The 16,777-nt window shown below is 38.2% G+C and overlaps 1 protein-coding gene across 12 annotated transcripts in view; it reads left to right on the forward strand.

Annotated features, from left to right (window-relative positions):
* PTPN13 (protein tyrosine phosphatase non-receptor type 13) overlaps positions 1 to 16,777 on the forward strand; it is a 234,925-nt gene that overhangs the window by 68,907 nt on the left and 149,241 nt on the right. For all 12 annotated transcript variants that reach the window (XM_060299633.1, XM_070045602.1, XM_070045603.1 and 9 more), the window contains exon 3: positions 14,444 to 14,622. In XM_060299633.1, coding sequence (XP_060155616.1) covers positions 14,444 to 14,622 — 179 coding nt within the window. The remainder of the gene's footprint in view (positions 1 to 14,443; positions 14,623 to 16,777) is intronic.

Consider the following 16,777-nt stretch of genomic DNA (forward strand, 5'->3'; position numbering starts at 1 on the left):
TGTGTGAGAACAGAGTTACAGAAGCATTTTGTTCAGTATTTTGTCATATAATTTTGAGGTGTGCAGTTTTTATTGATGTGGGTAAAGAACATTGGTGGGAAAGGTGAACACTAAAGAAAAATCAGAGAGGAGGAACTTAATACGCTAAAGGAACAAAGTGGGCAGTTTCTTCAGAATATGATAAGAATGGAAGGAAGAAATATTTCTACAACTGTTTCTTTAATGCTGATCCGGTGGCCAAGGAGGTTTGCTGAAAAGGAGGGCAAAGGCTAAGAGACCTGCTGCCTTCTATCCATACTGTCCAGGTTTTTAAACCCTATTGCTTTTAATAATCATAACCAATTTAGTTTTACTAATATAGATTACATACATATATCACTTTTGTTAAACTCAGATCTCATTAGTGTTTTGTTATGAAGATGCATGGTTTGGAATTACCTCAAGAGTCTTGCAAGTACATAACAAAACAAAACTACTAAAAGCCTAATTGATGTGTTAAGTTATACCAAGATTCCAGTGGTTGTGGTTTGGATAGGTGGCTTGCTTGTGTTTAGTGTTTAAAAAAAAAGAAAAAGGGGCTTCCCTGGTTGCGCAGTGGTTGAGAGTCTGCCTGCCGATGCAGGGGACACGGGTTTGTGCCCCGGTCCGGGAAGATCCCACATGCCGTGGAGCGGCTGGGCCCGTGAGCCATGGCTGCTGAGCCTGCGCGTCCGGAGCCTGTGCTCTGCAACAGGAGAGGCCACAACAGTGAGAGGCCCGCGTACCACAAAAAAAAAAAAAAAAAGAAAAGAATGTGTGTCTTTGTGTGATTAAATGTCATCAGTAAGAGATAAAATGTCTTTTCCTATTCTAGTGAAAAGCTCATATATATCAATTTAGACTGACGAGTTTGCATAATTTTGTGTTATCAGAATGCTGTAAATTCTATTACAAATAAAAATTTCTAAAACTGTATGCTCTTGCTATAGTTGATATGTGTACATTCAGATAATTTTTTATTAACATGAATCTAATAATTCATGTTATACCTGAAGATAATGACTAGGTACAGTAAAACCAATTTCACATGTGTAGTTACTCAGCAAGTACAAAGTTCCTTGCTTGTAAAATTTTAAACTGATTTTTCTAAATTTGGGATCTATGCTAACTAGAAATGCCATGCAATAAATAGAACACTTATAGAAGATATATCCCCATGGAAGTAAAGAAAAAAACAGTATTTTAGGATACTTTGTATCTTAAATCATCAGTATTTCTAGTATGAATTTTAGGTAAGAAATGCCCCCCAAATCCCCAAAGATCTGAAATAGAGTAATTTGAGAAGTTTGTTATTCTGAAACAGTACTTGTTATGTATGGTATGTTCCTTGTCTTCCATTGTGGGGGAAAAAGCTAAATAGGTGATTGAAGATGAACTTAAGTAGAGACTTTTCTTAGATATACTGTCTGCATCTGGTATCTTCAGAGTTTTATTAAATAATAATAGCTACTACTTTTGTATTGCATTTTCTGTGTGCGAGAAACATTTCTAAGTACTTTTTGCATTAATCCCCACAGCAGCCTTATCTATTCAGATAAGGAAATTGAGGCACAGAGAGACCAAGTAACTTATTTAAGATCGCAATGTAAGCTACAAATGTCAAACCTAGGATCTGAACCCAGGGATTCTGGCTTTAGTCCTAACCATTACACCTTACTGCCTCTCTTATTAAATGAGACTATATACTAAATTAATGATGTCAGATAATAAAAGGAATGATATGAAGCTGACAGTTTGTTATATATTTTTAAATCTCCTAGGTGAGTTTAGAGATTTGGATGCTTAGCAAAGTCTGAGACATACTATATCAGAACATAAGTTCTTGAGGACCAAAGGCTTATAGGAGTTTATTAAATGCTGTTGAATGATTGGCTACATCAAGAAAATTTACATGATGTAAAATGTCTTTGAAGAGGTGATCATTATCATTTTATATTATACAGATGTCTTGTTTTTATTGATGTTTTTAAATTTATTATTTTATTTTATTTTTAGCTGCGTTGGGTATTCATTGCTGTGTGTGGGCTTTCTCCGGGTGCTGCAAGCAGGGGCTACTTTTTGTTGTGGTGCGCGGGCTTCTCGTTGTGGTGGCTTTTCTTGTTGCAGAGCACAGGCTCTAGGCACGCGGGCTTCAATAGTTGCAGCACACGGGCCCTAGAGCATGCAGGCTTCAGTAGTTGTGGCGCCTGGGCTCAGTAGTTGCGGCGTGCAGGCTTTAGGGCACACAGGCTTCAGTGGTCGTGGCACACGGGCTCAGTAATTGTGGCTCATGGGCTGTAGAGTGCAGGCTCAGTAGTTGTGGTGCATGGGCTTAAGTTGCTCCGCGGCATGTGGGATCTTCCGGGACCAGGGATCGAACCCATGTCCCCTGCATTGGCAGGCGGATTCTTAACCACTGCACTACCAGGGAAGTCCCTATACAGATGTCTTAATTCCAATTGTAATGCATAATTTTATTTTCAAAAAGCAGTTGCTATTCTGTTGTTTCATATTAGAGAAACTGAAGTTTTAAAAGTTAGTAACAAAATTTATGAGGAAATAATAAATTTTTAATTGGGAATCAATTTGGAGCATAGACTGTAATTTCCCATGAATTTTTTTTTTTTTTTGGAGTATGGTTGATTTACTAATCTTGTGTTAGTTTCAGGTGTACAGCAAAGTGATTCAGTTATACATGCACATATATTCTTCTTTTTTAGATTCCTTTGTCATATAGGTTACCACAAAATATTGAGTAGAGTCCCCTGTGCTATACAGTAGGCCCTTATTGGTTATCTATCATATATAGTAGTGTGTGTGTGTGTGTGTGTGTGTGTGTGTGTGTGTTCAACCCAGGCTTCTGATTTATCCCTCCCCACCATGTTTCCCCTTCAGTAACCATATGTTTCTTTCCGATATCTGTAAGTCTGTTTCTGTTTTGTAAATAAGTTCATTTGTTTGTTTCTTTTTTTAAAATTAGATTCCACACAAGTGATATCATTTGGTATTTGTCTTTCTCTGTCTGAGTTACTTCACTTAGTATGAGAATGTCTAGGCCCATCCATGTTGCTGTGAATGGCATTATTTCATTCTTTTTTATGGTTGACTAATATTACTTTGTATATATGTACTACATCTTCTTTATCCATTCCTCTGTCCAAGGACATTTAGGTTGCTTCCATGTCTTGGCTATTGTAAATAGTGCTGCAGTGAACACTGGGGTGCATGCATCCTTTCAGATTATGGTTTTCTCCGGATATATGCCCAGGAGGGGTATTGCTGGATCATATGGTAGTTCTATTTTTAGTTTTTTAAGGAACCTCCATACTGTTCTCCGTAATGGTTGTACCAATTGACAGTCCCACCAACAGTGTAGGAGGATTTCCTTTTCTCCACACCCTCTCCAGCATTTATTGTCTATAGACTTTCTTATTTATGTATTTATTTATTTTATTTATTTTGGCCATTTTGGGTCCTTGTTGCTGCACGTGGGCTTTCTCTAGTTGCGGCAAGCGGGGGCTACTCTTCATTGCAGTGTGTGAGCTTCTCATTGCGGTGGCTTCTCTTGCTGCAGGGCACGGGCTCTAGGCACGTGGGCTTCAGTAGTTGCAGCACACGGGCTCAGTAGTTGTGTTTCATGGGCTGTAGAGCACAGGCTCAGTAGTTGTGGCACACGGACTTAGTTGCTCCGTGGCATGTGGGATCTTCCCGGACCAGGGATCGAACCCATGTTCCCTACACTGGCAGGCGGATTCTCAACTGCTGCGCCACCAGGGAAGCCTCTGTCTATAGATTTTTTGATGATGGCCATTCTGACCAGTGTGAGGTGACGCCTTGCTGTAGTTTTGATTTGCATTTCTCTGATAATTAGTGATGTTAAGCATCTTTTCATGTGCTTTTTGGCCATCTGTATGTTTTCTTTGGAGAAATGTCTATTTAGATCTTCTGCCCATTTTTTTTTTGTTTTTTGATTGGGTTTGTTTTTTTGACACAGATCTGCATGAGCTGTTTGTATATTTTGGAGACTAATCCCTTGTCACTTGCTTAATTTGCAACTGTTTACTCCCATTCTGTGGGCCATCTTTTCATTTTGTTTATGGTTTCCTTTGCTGTGCAGAAGCATTTAAGTTTAATTAGGTCCCATTTGTTTATTTTTATATTCATTACTGTAGGAGGTGGATCACAAAAGATATTGCTGTGATTTATGTCAAAAAGTGTTCTGCCTATGTTTTCCTCTAAGAGTTTTACAGTAACCGGCCTTACTTTTAGCTCTTTGATCCATTTGGAGTTTATTTTTGTGTGTGGTTTTAGAGAGTATTCTAATTCCATTCTTTTACATGTAGCTTTCCAGTTTTCCCAGCACCACTTATTGAAGAGACTGTTTTTTCTCCATTATGTATTCTTGCCCCCTTTGTCATAGATTAATTGACAATGGGTATGTGACTTTATTTCTGGTCTTTCTATCCTGTTCCATTGATCTATATTTCTGCTTTTGCATCATCTGTATCATGATGTTTTGATTGCTGTAGCTTTGTAGTATAGTCTGAAGTCAGGGAGTCTGATTTCTCCAACTCTGTTTTTCTTTCTGAGGATTGCTTTGGCTATTTGAGGTCTTTGTGTTTCCATATAAATTTTAGAATTTTTTTTCTAGTTGTGTGAAAAATGCCATTGGTAATTTGATAGGGATTGCATTGAATCTGTAGATTGCCTTAGATAGTATAGTCATTTTGACAATATTTGGTTTTCCAATACAAGAACATGGTATATCCTTGCATCTGTTGGTGTCATCTCCAATTTCTTTCATCAGCATTTTATAGTTTTCAGAGTAGAAGTCTTTTGTCTCCATAGGTAGGTTTATTCCTCAGTATTTTATTCTTTTTGATGCGATGGTAAATGGGACTATTTCCTTAATTTCTCTTTCTGACCTTTTGTTATTAGTATGTAGGAATACAAGAGATTTTTGTGTATTAATTTTGTATCCTGCAGCTTTACTGAATTTATTGATGAGCTCTAGTAGTTTTCTGGTGGCATCTTTAGGATTTTCTTTGTATAGTACCATGTCATCTGCAAATATTTGACAGTTTTACTTCCAATTTGTATTCCTTTTCTTTCTTTATTTCTTTTATTTCTTTCTGCATGCAAACTTTCTCTAGTTGTGGCGAGCGGGGGCTACTGTTCGTCGCAGTGCACAGACTTCTCATTGCGATGGCTTCTCTTGTTGCGGAGCATGGGCTCTAAGCATGCGGGCTTCAGTAGTTGTGGCTCACAGGCTCTAGAGCGCAGGCTTAGTAGTTATGGCACATGGGCTTAGTTGCTCCAGAGCATGTGGGAGCTTCCTGGACCAGGGCTCGAACCTGTGTCCCCTGCATTGGTGGGCAGATTCTTAACCACTGCAACACCAGGCAAGTCCTCCTTTTATTTCTTTTCCTTCTCTGATTGCCGTGGCAAGGACTTCCAGAACTGTGTTGAATAAAAGTGGTGACAATGGACGTCCTTGCCTTGTTCCTGATCTTAGAGGGAATGCTTTCAGCTTTTCACTGTTGAGAATGATGTTAGCTGTGGGTTTGTCATATATGCCTTTTATTATGTTGAAGTAAGTTCCCTCTATTCCCACTTTCTGGAGACCTTTTATCATAAATCGGTGTTGAATTTTGTCAGAAGCTTTTTCTATATGTATTGAGATGATCATATGGTTTTTATTCTTCAGTTTGTTAATGTGGTGTATCACACTGATTTGCAGGTTTTGAAGAATCCTTGCATCTCTAGGAGAAATCCTACTTGATCATGGTGTATGATCCTTTTAATGTATTGTTGGATTTGGTTTGCTAGTATTTTGTTGAGTACTTTTACATCTATGTTCATCAGTGATATTGGCCTGTAATTTTCTTTTTTTGTGGTATCTTTGTCTGGTTTTGGTATCATGGTGATGGTGGCCTCATAGAATGGGCCTGGGAGTGTATCTTCCTCTGTGAATTTTTGAAACAGTTTGAGAAGGATAGGTGTTAGCTCTTCTCTAAATGTTTGATAGAATTCACCTGTGAAGCCATCTGGTCCTGGACTTTTGTTTGTTGGGAGTTTTTTAATTACAGTTTCAATTTCAGTACTTGTGATTGGTCTGTTCATATTTTCTATTTCTTCCTAATCTGGACTTAGCAGCTTGTATCTTTCTAAGAGTTTGTCCATTTTTTCTTGGTTGTCCATTTTATTGGTATATAGTTGTTTGTAGCAGTCTCTTATGATCCTTTGTATTTCTGTGGTGTCCGTTGTAACTTCTCCTTTTTCATTTCTAATTTTATTGATTTGAGTCCTCTCCTTTTTTTTCTTGGTGAGTTGCAGTGAACCTTAAATAGTTTATCACAAAGCTTTACTATCAAGAGAATGTTAAAATATAGGGGAAATATTCTAAACCATATTTTTTTCTGTTTGTGCATTGTTACACCAGATGATTGATTTAACACTGTCTCTGTGTGTGTGTGTGTGTGTGTGTGTGTGTGTATTTTTATGCACACATGAACTGAATTTTTGAGAGAATTCTGTATCATAGAATGACTTCATCAGATCCTTCAGAGTTTGAAACAGTGGCCTCTGCATAGATTTTGCCAAGTACTATAATAGAACATATATGTGCTTAGATAGGCAAAGGGACTTTTCAGGTCAAAATGGTTTCATTGTTGTTCTGAGTGTTTTAGATGATTTGCTGATGCTTTCGATTGTTTTGCCTCATCATGTTTGTTACCCAGTTATGATCATTTCTCTAATTTTTATACTGTAACTGGAAGGCCAAGAAAATTAAATGAAGGGGACAATCTAAAGGAAATGGTAAGACCCCTCAGTGGGGGGGAAACATATAGGTATGGGGCTTAGTTTAAGGGAATATTGGAAAGAAGCTCTAAGATGTTTCTTTGCATATCAAATTTCTGCTTATTTATAACTTTGCCTCTAACTGCTTGAAATTTTGATTAAGCAACTTTCTCTGTGGAATGTTTGGAAAAAGTCTTTAAATAGAATCATTTGAGTCCTGGAATCAGTTCACATCAGATTTACTTTTAAACAATAATAGCATTCTTGAGGATAGTCATCACACAACTAAAACATTATGGGACACCAAATTACAAGCTTCTGGAATTCCATTTTTAAATATTCTTTTGTTAGCATTCTTTGAAGGATTTTGAATCCATTTGCTTTAAATTCCTTTCTTTTAGTTAGAGAAGGAGGGTGAATTAGACTGATTGTAGCCATGACTCTAAATTTCCTCACTTGAAGGTTTGCATGACCCTTTACAGTTACTGAAAAATATATTTTGTGGTTTGTTTTCTGAAGAATGGAGCACTTAAATGTTGTGTGTGTACTTTGGGAATTTGACAACAATGTAGTTTGTTGTCACAGCTGCTTTAGCTTTATTACAAGACATTTAAAAATCACATTTGAAAACAACAAAAATATTTGTGTCATTTATTTGTATGTGTGTTTTTTAACAAGTAAAAATATGACCCACGTTGGTAATTCTGTTTCTCACTGCTGTCTACCATTCTTGTGCTCCAAATTCTTGGAGTTTATTCCTTGTACAAACTTAATAATTTCCTGACCATATGCCTTTGCTTTGGCTGTTTCTTCTCTTTGGAATCTCCCTCTTAACCATGGTCAAATCTTACTCGTCTTAAAGGACCACATATATTTAAAAAATTAATTCTCTCTTCATTGTAACTGAAGTAATTTCCTCTGAATTTCCTTTTGTATTGTCTTTTAAATACCTTATACTTTTTATCTTGTATTTATTTATGAATACATTTTATCTCCCCAATAAAACTATGGACTCTATGGGCAAATGACTTGGAATTTTGAGACTATTATGTTTAAATATATAGTACTTAAAATATGGGTATACTTTAGATGTTCAGTAAAAACAAAGAAACAAAAACCTATTGTATGAAGCAAAAGTTGAAAGGTACAGTTCTTGTCAGAGGATTAGTTTTGCTGATCTTCATTGTGCTGTTAAGTGAGTAAACCTCTTAATTTCAAAGTGATAAGCAATTACAGATTACTTTCACCTTCAACAGTTTCTGTTCTGTGCTACCCTGTCAAGGAGAGGGTAGGGTCAGTCTGTCGCCTGGGATAAGGAGGAGGAGTGCAGCAAGCTCTTTTCAGGTCTGAGTGGATAGCAATACCAAGAATGGCAGGACAAGACATAGCATTTAGACTTCTGGATGGCATTCATGCTTCTGTGTTAGCTGTGATCCCTAATAATTTATAAATTCAAATGGTAATAGATATACCAGAAATCATAATTCTGTCCCCAAATAAGGATGACAGGAATTAGGCATGAGAGTTAGAATCCCATCCTCCTCTCTTAGGTTCAGCAAGCTGGAAGAAAAGACTGAGAAGGAGCAATTGGTCTTAAGTTGGAGTACCCCACAGCACTGTCCAATGTCCTTGATTTCTTTTCTATCTTAACTCACTTTTTGGTCATCTCATCCAGTTACAAGGCTTTCAGTACCATCTATTAGACCAGTAACTCCCCAATTCAGGCCTTTCTCCCTAACTTGAGATCCAACTGCATATTTGACACCGCCATTTGAATATCTAACAGATATCTTAAACTTAATAGGTCCCAAAGTACAGTTCTAATTACTACCACTATCTCCCAGCCCCTACCTCAGCAACCTATGCTATTTCTACAGTCTTCTTACTCTCAGTTGATGACACTCCATCCTTCCTGTTCCTGAGACCAAACTCTTGGAGTCATCCTGATTCCCCTCTTTCTCTCACTGCACATCCAGTCTGTCAGGAAATTTTGTTGTCACTACCTCTAGATATACTTGCATTCCAACAGGTTATCACTACCACTGTGGTTCCAGGCCATCATCATCTCATAACAGATATTAGTGCATTGCCTTCTGAATTGGTCTCCTAGTGTTTGTTCCATTTAGTTACTAATTTGAAAAGAATTGATTATAGACTATTTTATTATGTCCATGACATGTGAAATCTCAATATTTTGAATAGCATCTTTTGGCAAAGAAAATATTCTTCTGCCTTGTTTGAGTTCTTCTCTGGCTGGATTCTGTGGTATTTGTAAATTTTTTAATTTTATTTTATTTTTATTTTTGGCTGTGTTGGGTCTTCGTTGCTGCACGCGGGCTTTCTCTAGTTGTGGCAAGCGGGGGCTGCTCTTCGTTGCGGTGCGTGGGCTTCTCATTGCAGTGGCTTCTCTTGTTGCAGAGCACAGGCTCTAGGTGTATGGGCTTTAGTAGTTGTGGCCCGCAGGCTCTAGAGCACAGGCTCAGTAGTTGTGGCGCATGGGCTTCATTGCTTCGCAGCATGTGGGATATTCCCGGACCAGGGCTCGAACCCGTGTCCCCTGCATTGGCAGGTGGATTCTTAACCACTGCGCCACCAGGGAAGCCCCGATTCTGTGGTATTTGTGCATGAGATACCCAAGAAGAAGCTTTTAAAAGACAGTGCGGGGGAGGATCTTCAAGATGGCGGAGGAGTAAGATGTGGAGATCACCTTCCTCCCCACAAATACATCAAAAATATATCTGCATGTAGAACAACTCCTACAGAACATCTGCTGAATGCTGGCAGAAGACCTCAGACTTCCCAAAAGGCAAGAAAATCCCCACGTACCTGGCTGTGAGGCTGACAGGGTCTTGGTGCTCCGGCTGGGTGTCAGGACTGAGCCTCTGAGGTAGGAGAGCCGAGTTCAGGACGTTGGACTACCAGAGACCTCCAGGCCCCATGTAATGTCAGTTGGTGAGAGCTCTCCCAGAGATCTCCATCTCAACGCGAAGACCCAGCTGCAGTCAATGACCAGCAAGCTCCAGTGCTGGACACCCCATGCCAAACAACTAGCAAGACAGGAACACAACCCCACCCATTAGCAGAGAGGCTGCCTAAAATCATAATAAGGTCACAGACACCCCAAAACACACCACCAGATGTGGTTCTGCCCACCAGAAAGACAGGATCCAGCCTCATCCACCAGAACACAGGCACCAGTCCCCTCCACCAGGATGCTTACACAACCCACTGAACCAACCTCACCCACTGGAGGAAGACACCAAAAACAACAGGAACTACAAACCTGCAGCCTGCGAAAAGGAGAACCCAAACACAGTAAGTTAAGCAAAATGAGAAGACAGAGAAATACACAGTAGATGAAGGAGCAAGGTAAAAACCCACCAGACCAAACTAATGAAGAGGAAATAGGCAGTCTACCTGAAAAAGAATTCAGAGTAATGGTAGTAAAGATGATCCAAAATCTTAGAAATGGAATGCAGAAAATACAAGAAAGGTTTAACAAGGACCTAGAAGAGCTAAAGAGCAAACAGACAATGATGAACAACACAATAAATGAAATTAAAAATTCTCTAGAAGGAATCAGTAACAGAATAACTGAGGCAGAAGAATGGATAAGTGAGCTTGAAGATAAAACAGTGGAAATAACTACTGCAGAGCAGAATAAAGAAAGAAGAATGAAAAGAATTGAGGGCAGTCTCAGAGACCTCTGGGGCAGCAGTAAACGCACCAACGTTCGAATTATTGGGGTCCCAGAAGAAGAAGAGAAAAAGAAAGGGACTGAGAAAATATTTGAAGAGATTATAGTTGAAAACTTCCCTAATATGGGAAAGGAGATAGTAAATCAAGTCCAGGACGCACAGAGAGTCCCATACAGGATAAATCCAAGGAGAAGCACGCCAAGACACATATTAATCAAACTATCAAAAATTAAATACAAAGAAAAAATATTAAAAGCAGCAAGGGAAAAGCAACAATAACATACAAGGGAATCCCCGTAAGTTTAACAGCTGATCTTTCTGCAGAAACTCTGCAAGCCAGAAGGGACTGGCAGGACATATTTAAAGTGATGAAAGGGAAAGACCTACAACCAAGACTACTCTACCCAGCAAGGATCTCATTCAGATTTGACAGAGAAATTAAAACCTTTACAGACAAGCAAAATCTAAGAGAATTCAGCACCACCAAGCCAGCTTTACAACAAATGTTAAAGGAACTTCTCTAGGCAGGAAACACAAGAGAAGGAAAAGACCTACAAAAACAATCCTGAAACAATTAAGAAAATGGTAATAGGAGCATACATATTGATAATTACCTTAAATGTAAATGGATTAAATGCTCCAACCAAATGATATAGACTGGCTGAATGGATACAAACACAAGACCCATGTATATGGTGTCTACAAGAGACCCACTTGAGACCTAGGGACACATACCGTATGAAAGTGAGGGAATTGAAAAAGATATTCCATGCAAATGGAAATCAAAAGAAAGCTGGAGTAGCAATTCTCATATCAGACAAAATAGATTTTAAAATAAGGACTATTACAAGAGACAAAGAAGGACACTACATAATGATCAAGGGATCAGTCCAAGAAGAAGATACAACAATTGTAAATATTTATGCACTCAACACAGGAGCACCTCAAAACATAAGGCAAATGCTAACAGCCGTAAAAGGGGAAATCGACAGTAACACAATCATAGTAGGGGACTTTAACACCCCACTTTCACCAGTGGACAGATCATCCAAAATGAAAATAAATAAGGAAATACAAGCTTTAAATGACACATTAAACAAGATGGACTTAATGGATATTTATAGGACATTCCATCCAAAAACAACAGAATATACTTTTTTCTCAAGTGCTTATGACACAGTCTCCAGGATAGATCATATCTTGGGTCACAAATCAAGCCTTGGTAAATTTTAAAAAATTGAAATCGTACCATGTATCTTTTCTGACCACAGCGCTATGAGAGTAGATATCAATTACAGGAAAAAAACTAAAAACTACAAACACATGGAGGCTAAACAATACACTACTCAGTAACCAAGAGATCACTGAAGAAATCAAAGAGGAAATTAAAAAATACCTAGAAACAAATGACAATGAAAACACAATGACCCAAACCTAGAGGGAAGTTTATAGCAATAAAATCCTACCTCAAGAAACAAGAAAAATCTCAAGTAAAAGACAGTGTGTAAAGTGGCTGTGAAAGGCAATAGTATACCTAAGCTTAACAGCTATGATGATTCATTGAAACATATTTTGCCATGAGAATTCTGAGTCATGTTCTTAGCAACCTGATGTGTGGTTGAGTAGGAATGTGAGGACCACTAGTCTGTAACTCGGCCTCAGGGCCACATAAGATATGCTGACTGATTAAAGATGCATTCAAACACATTTTTCTTCCTTGACACAGTTGTTAAAGACATGTTTCAAATTCATAAGAATACAGGAGGACGTACAGTTGGCTTTTTACTCTTCAAAGGAGAAATGAATTTTAATAGTTTACTTTTTTTTCAGTGTAAGTCAAATTCTGATTATCAGAATCTTGACCATAGTTAGAGGTTAAAAAGTCAGAAAGGGGGCTTCCCTGGTGGCGCAGTGGTTGAGAGTCCGCCTGCTGATGCAGGGGACACGGGCTCGTGCCCCGGTCGGGGAAGATCCCACGTGCCGCGGAGCGGCTTGTCCCGTGAGCCATGGCCGCTGAGCCTGCGCGTCCGGAGCCTGTGCTCCACAATGGCAGAGGCCACAACAGTGAGAGCCCCGCGTACCGCAAAAAAAAAAAAAAAAAAAAAAAAAAAGTCAGAAAGGATGGATGATTCACTTCTAATGAAAGTTGTTTTTAGGAAAGCATAGATACTGTATGTTTGATAAACTATTCTATAGACTTCTGCCAGTTTCTTACGATTTGACTTAGAGAGCAGTGTAACATATTCAGATTGAATAAGCATGGCATTGGTGGGCAACGGCCTTCTGTGACCTTCCTATAGAGATTTCTTGCGTCTGTAACTCAGTTTTATTTAACATTTACCTTCAAACCTATTTAATTTCCTTTTGAAATGGGAGGTCAAATAATATTCCTTCTAATAAGTCTGTATTGTTGAGCCCAATGTATAGCTTTACTTTTAGAGGAGGCCTGCTGAAATCTAAGGACTTTTTTTTTAATACTCTTAAACTGAGCTCTTAGGCACCCATAAAGACAAACATCAAAACATAGCAAAATTAGAGCCCACATTGATCACATTTGGTAGCACAGAGCTGCCTGAAATTCTACTGAAATAATGAATAAACGCATACAAGACTATATATATCTTGATGCAAAAAGGAGACTTTCGGGCTTCCCTGGTGGCGCAGTGGTTGAGAGTCTCCCTGTGAATGCAGGGGACACGGGTTCGAGCCCTGGTCTGGGAGGATCCCACATGCCGCGGAGCAACTAGGCCCATGAGCCACAACTACTGAGCCTGCGCGTCTGGAGCCTGTGCTCCGCAGAAGAGAGGCCGCAATAGTGAGAGGCCTGCGCACCACGATGAAGAGTGGCCCCCGCTTGCCACAACTAGAGAAAGCCCTCACACAGAAACGAAGACCCAACACAGCAAAAATAAATTAATTAATTAACAAACTCCTACCCCCAACATCTTCTTTAAAAAAAAAAAAAGGAGACTTTCATTGTAGTTGGAAACTAATTCTAAATCTGATGAATTTTCAAAGGAATTATTTTCTATCAGTTTCAGAACACTGTAGTCTAAATCAGAGAATGTTAACCTGGGGTCCATAAACAGCCTCTAAGGATATCCATGAACACCTATATATATATATATATATATATATATATATATATATATATTTGTTTATTTATTTATTTATGGCTGCCTTCGGTCTTCGTTGTTGCACGCGGGCTTTCTCTAGTTGCGGCGAGTGGGGGCTACTCTTCGTTGCAGTGCACGGGCTTCTCATTGCAGTGGCTTCTACTGTTGTGGAGCATGGGCTCTGGGCACACGGGCTCAGTAGTTGTGGCTTGAAGGCCCTAGAGTGCAGGCTCAGTAGTTGTGGCTTAGTTGCTCCATGGTATGTGGGATATTCCCGGATCAGGGCTCGAACCCATGTCCCCTGATTGGCAGGCAGATTCTTTACCACTGCACGACCAGGGAAGTCCCCAAACACCTTTTGTTTACAGGGTTTTATATTTATGGGCAGTTTTCTTGAAATGGTCTCTCAACCATAGTTTTTACCAAATCCTCAAAGGAATCCATGAACCACCCTCCACCCAACAAAATGTAAGAACTGTTGATTCTTATTCATATCTCTTTATCACTGTGATAAGTATTTGAACCAAGTATAGTCTCATGACTGACAATGAAAGTTCTCTATTTCTAGTTTCTAAGATCTGCCATCTAGTCTAAGTTTGAAAGACTAAGCCAAATCAAGGCATTGTTGTTAATAATGCTAGCAGTATTAGGTGTATGAAACCCACTCTCATTTTGTAGCATGTTGATTTGGTGTATGTAACTGCACATATATATGAATATGCTGGGGTATTCATTTATGTGATCTGTGATCCCTTAATTTTAAGCATTTATCTTTCTTTTTTCTTTTCATTCTGTATGGTTACAAACCAGTAAGCATAGCTGATCCTGCTGCCCTTGGCTTCATCATTTCTCCATGGTCTCTGCTATTGCTGCCATCTGGTAGCGTGTCATTTACAGATGAAAATATTTCCAGTCAGGATCTTCGAGCATTCACTGCACCAGAGGTTCTTCAAAATCAATCACTAACTTCTCTCTCCGATGTTGAAAAGGTAACATTAAGTCTTTTTTGCTTTATTTTGTTTTTTGTTTTGGTGGGGGTAGAAAAAGTAGACACTGGGCTACCTTCAACCCTCTGAAAAACATCCATTGAATTTAAAATGATCATGTAATCACTTATGTGTGGAATCTAAAAAGTACAACAAATTAGTGAATATAACAAAAAAGAATCAAACTCACAGATATAGAGAACAAATTGGTAGTTACCAGTGGGGAGAGGGAAAGGGAGAGGGGAGTAAGAGGTGCAAACTATTAGGTATAAAATAGGCTACAACATGAGGAATATAGCCAAATATTTTATAATAACTATAAATGGAGACTAACCTTTGAAAATTGTGAATCACTGTATTGTACACCTGTAACTTATGTAATATTGTACAGTAATTATACTTCAATTAAAAAATAAAATGATCATGTATTCCAAGAAGTTCATATTTAAAAATTCAAACTAGTTTTATAAAAATGTATGGATCTAAGAAAAAATATGAAAAAAATGTGAGCCATTATTAATTCATGTTTTAAAATACTTATTAAATGCCTGCTCTGTATAAAACACTGTGCTTGGGAGGAAGATACAAATATAACTGGACCTTTCTTCCTTCCTTCCTTCCTTCCTCCCTCCCTCCCTTCCTCCCTCCTTCCTTCCTTCCTTCCTTCCCTCCCTCCCTTCCCTCCCTCCCTCACTTCTTTCCTACTTCCCTCCTTCCTTCTCTCTTTCCTTCTCTTTTTTTCTTTCTCTCTCTCTTAGTATTTGTCAACTTGATGTTTTTACAGTAGCAACTATCTGGTTAATGTTTTTTTATTAATTAAATAGATCTTCTAGTACATTTATAGCCTTTTTTGTGTGTTTTTCTAAGATGCTTAAAGAATTTTAAGATTTATTTTTCAGTCTTTGTATTTTATGTCAACACTTTCTCATGTGGAAAATATTTTAAAAATTTGTTAATGATTCTATATATATACATATATGTATATCTATAATATAAGGCAAATTGAAATGAATGCTATATAGAGGGATAAAGTAGTTTGGAAGTTTCGAAGAGAAGCAATTTCTAATTTAGAATGATACCGCAGAGAAGGTAGCATTTGTGTTGAGCTACAAAGAGTGAGTAGAATTTAGAAAATTGAAAATAGGTAGAAGTGGGGATTCCCCTCAGGGTTGCTATGATGTGTAATGCTAAGGGGTAGGAAATTGTCCACTGTGATAGAGGAATGTTTGGTCAGGGCAGTAGCAGGGCTGGCTGGGCTGTAGCATTAGCTACCTGGAAGGCTGTGGTTAAGGGGAGACTATAGGTCAGAATGAAGAACACTTTGAATACCAGAACTTGAGACTTTCTTCTGGGGCATATTTTTAGGAGAGTGATATGATATAATTTGTTATTTCAGAGGGTAAGTTTGATGAAAGTGGATAAGTAGGTGAGATAAAAGGTTATGTAAGAATCTAACTGGAACACTTTAATAATCTAGGGGAAAGATCTAAAAATCGTGCAATGCCTTGGAACTATAGAGGTGAGGATAGTGGGGTTATAGTGGAAGAAAACCTGACAGAGTTTCGACAGTTGATTTCATGAAACAAGGAAGATGGAAATGTTTTTGATAGGAATATCCAGTCTGAGGATGGTAATGCCATTAACATCAGAAGATCTAATTGCATTGTCAAGGCTATGAAAAGAAATTTTGGAACAACTATATATATTGTGTGTAGTAAGCTGTGATAATTTAGATAGGGAACTTTGGAGAATTCAGAATTTGCAATGAATATCATTTCCCATAATCAATGCATATAGGTTCAAAAATTAACCTAATAATTTCCTAATAGTAAAATTATGAAATCAAAAAGTATGTGCATTTAAATTTTTGACATATGGTTGACCCTTGAACAATGCCAGTTTGAACTGCATGGGCCCACTTACTCAGTTAAGTACAGATTCCTTAACAAAACATAGAAAACCTCTCCAGAGTCTGATTCCAACCATTTTTCAACTCCTCTTTCAGAGTCACAAGTTGTAGTCAGTGATTATTAAACAGGTCTTATGCTTTGTGGCTTCACTCTTTTTTTTTTACATCTTTATTGGAGTATAATAGCTTTACAATGGTGTGTTAGTTTCTGCTGTATAACAAAGTGAATCAGTTATACATATACATATG

The sequence above is a fragment of the Globicephala melas genome, chromosome 5 (genome assembly GCF_963455315.2).
Source record: "Globicephala melas chromosome 5, mGloMel1.2, whole genome shotgun sequence".
Classification (NCBI taxonomy): domain Eukaryota; kingdom Metazoa; phylum Chordata; class Mammalia; order Artiodactyla; family Delphinidae; genus Globicephala; species Globicephala melas.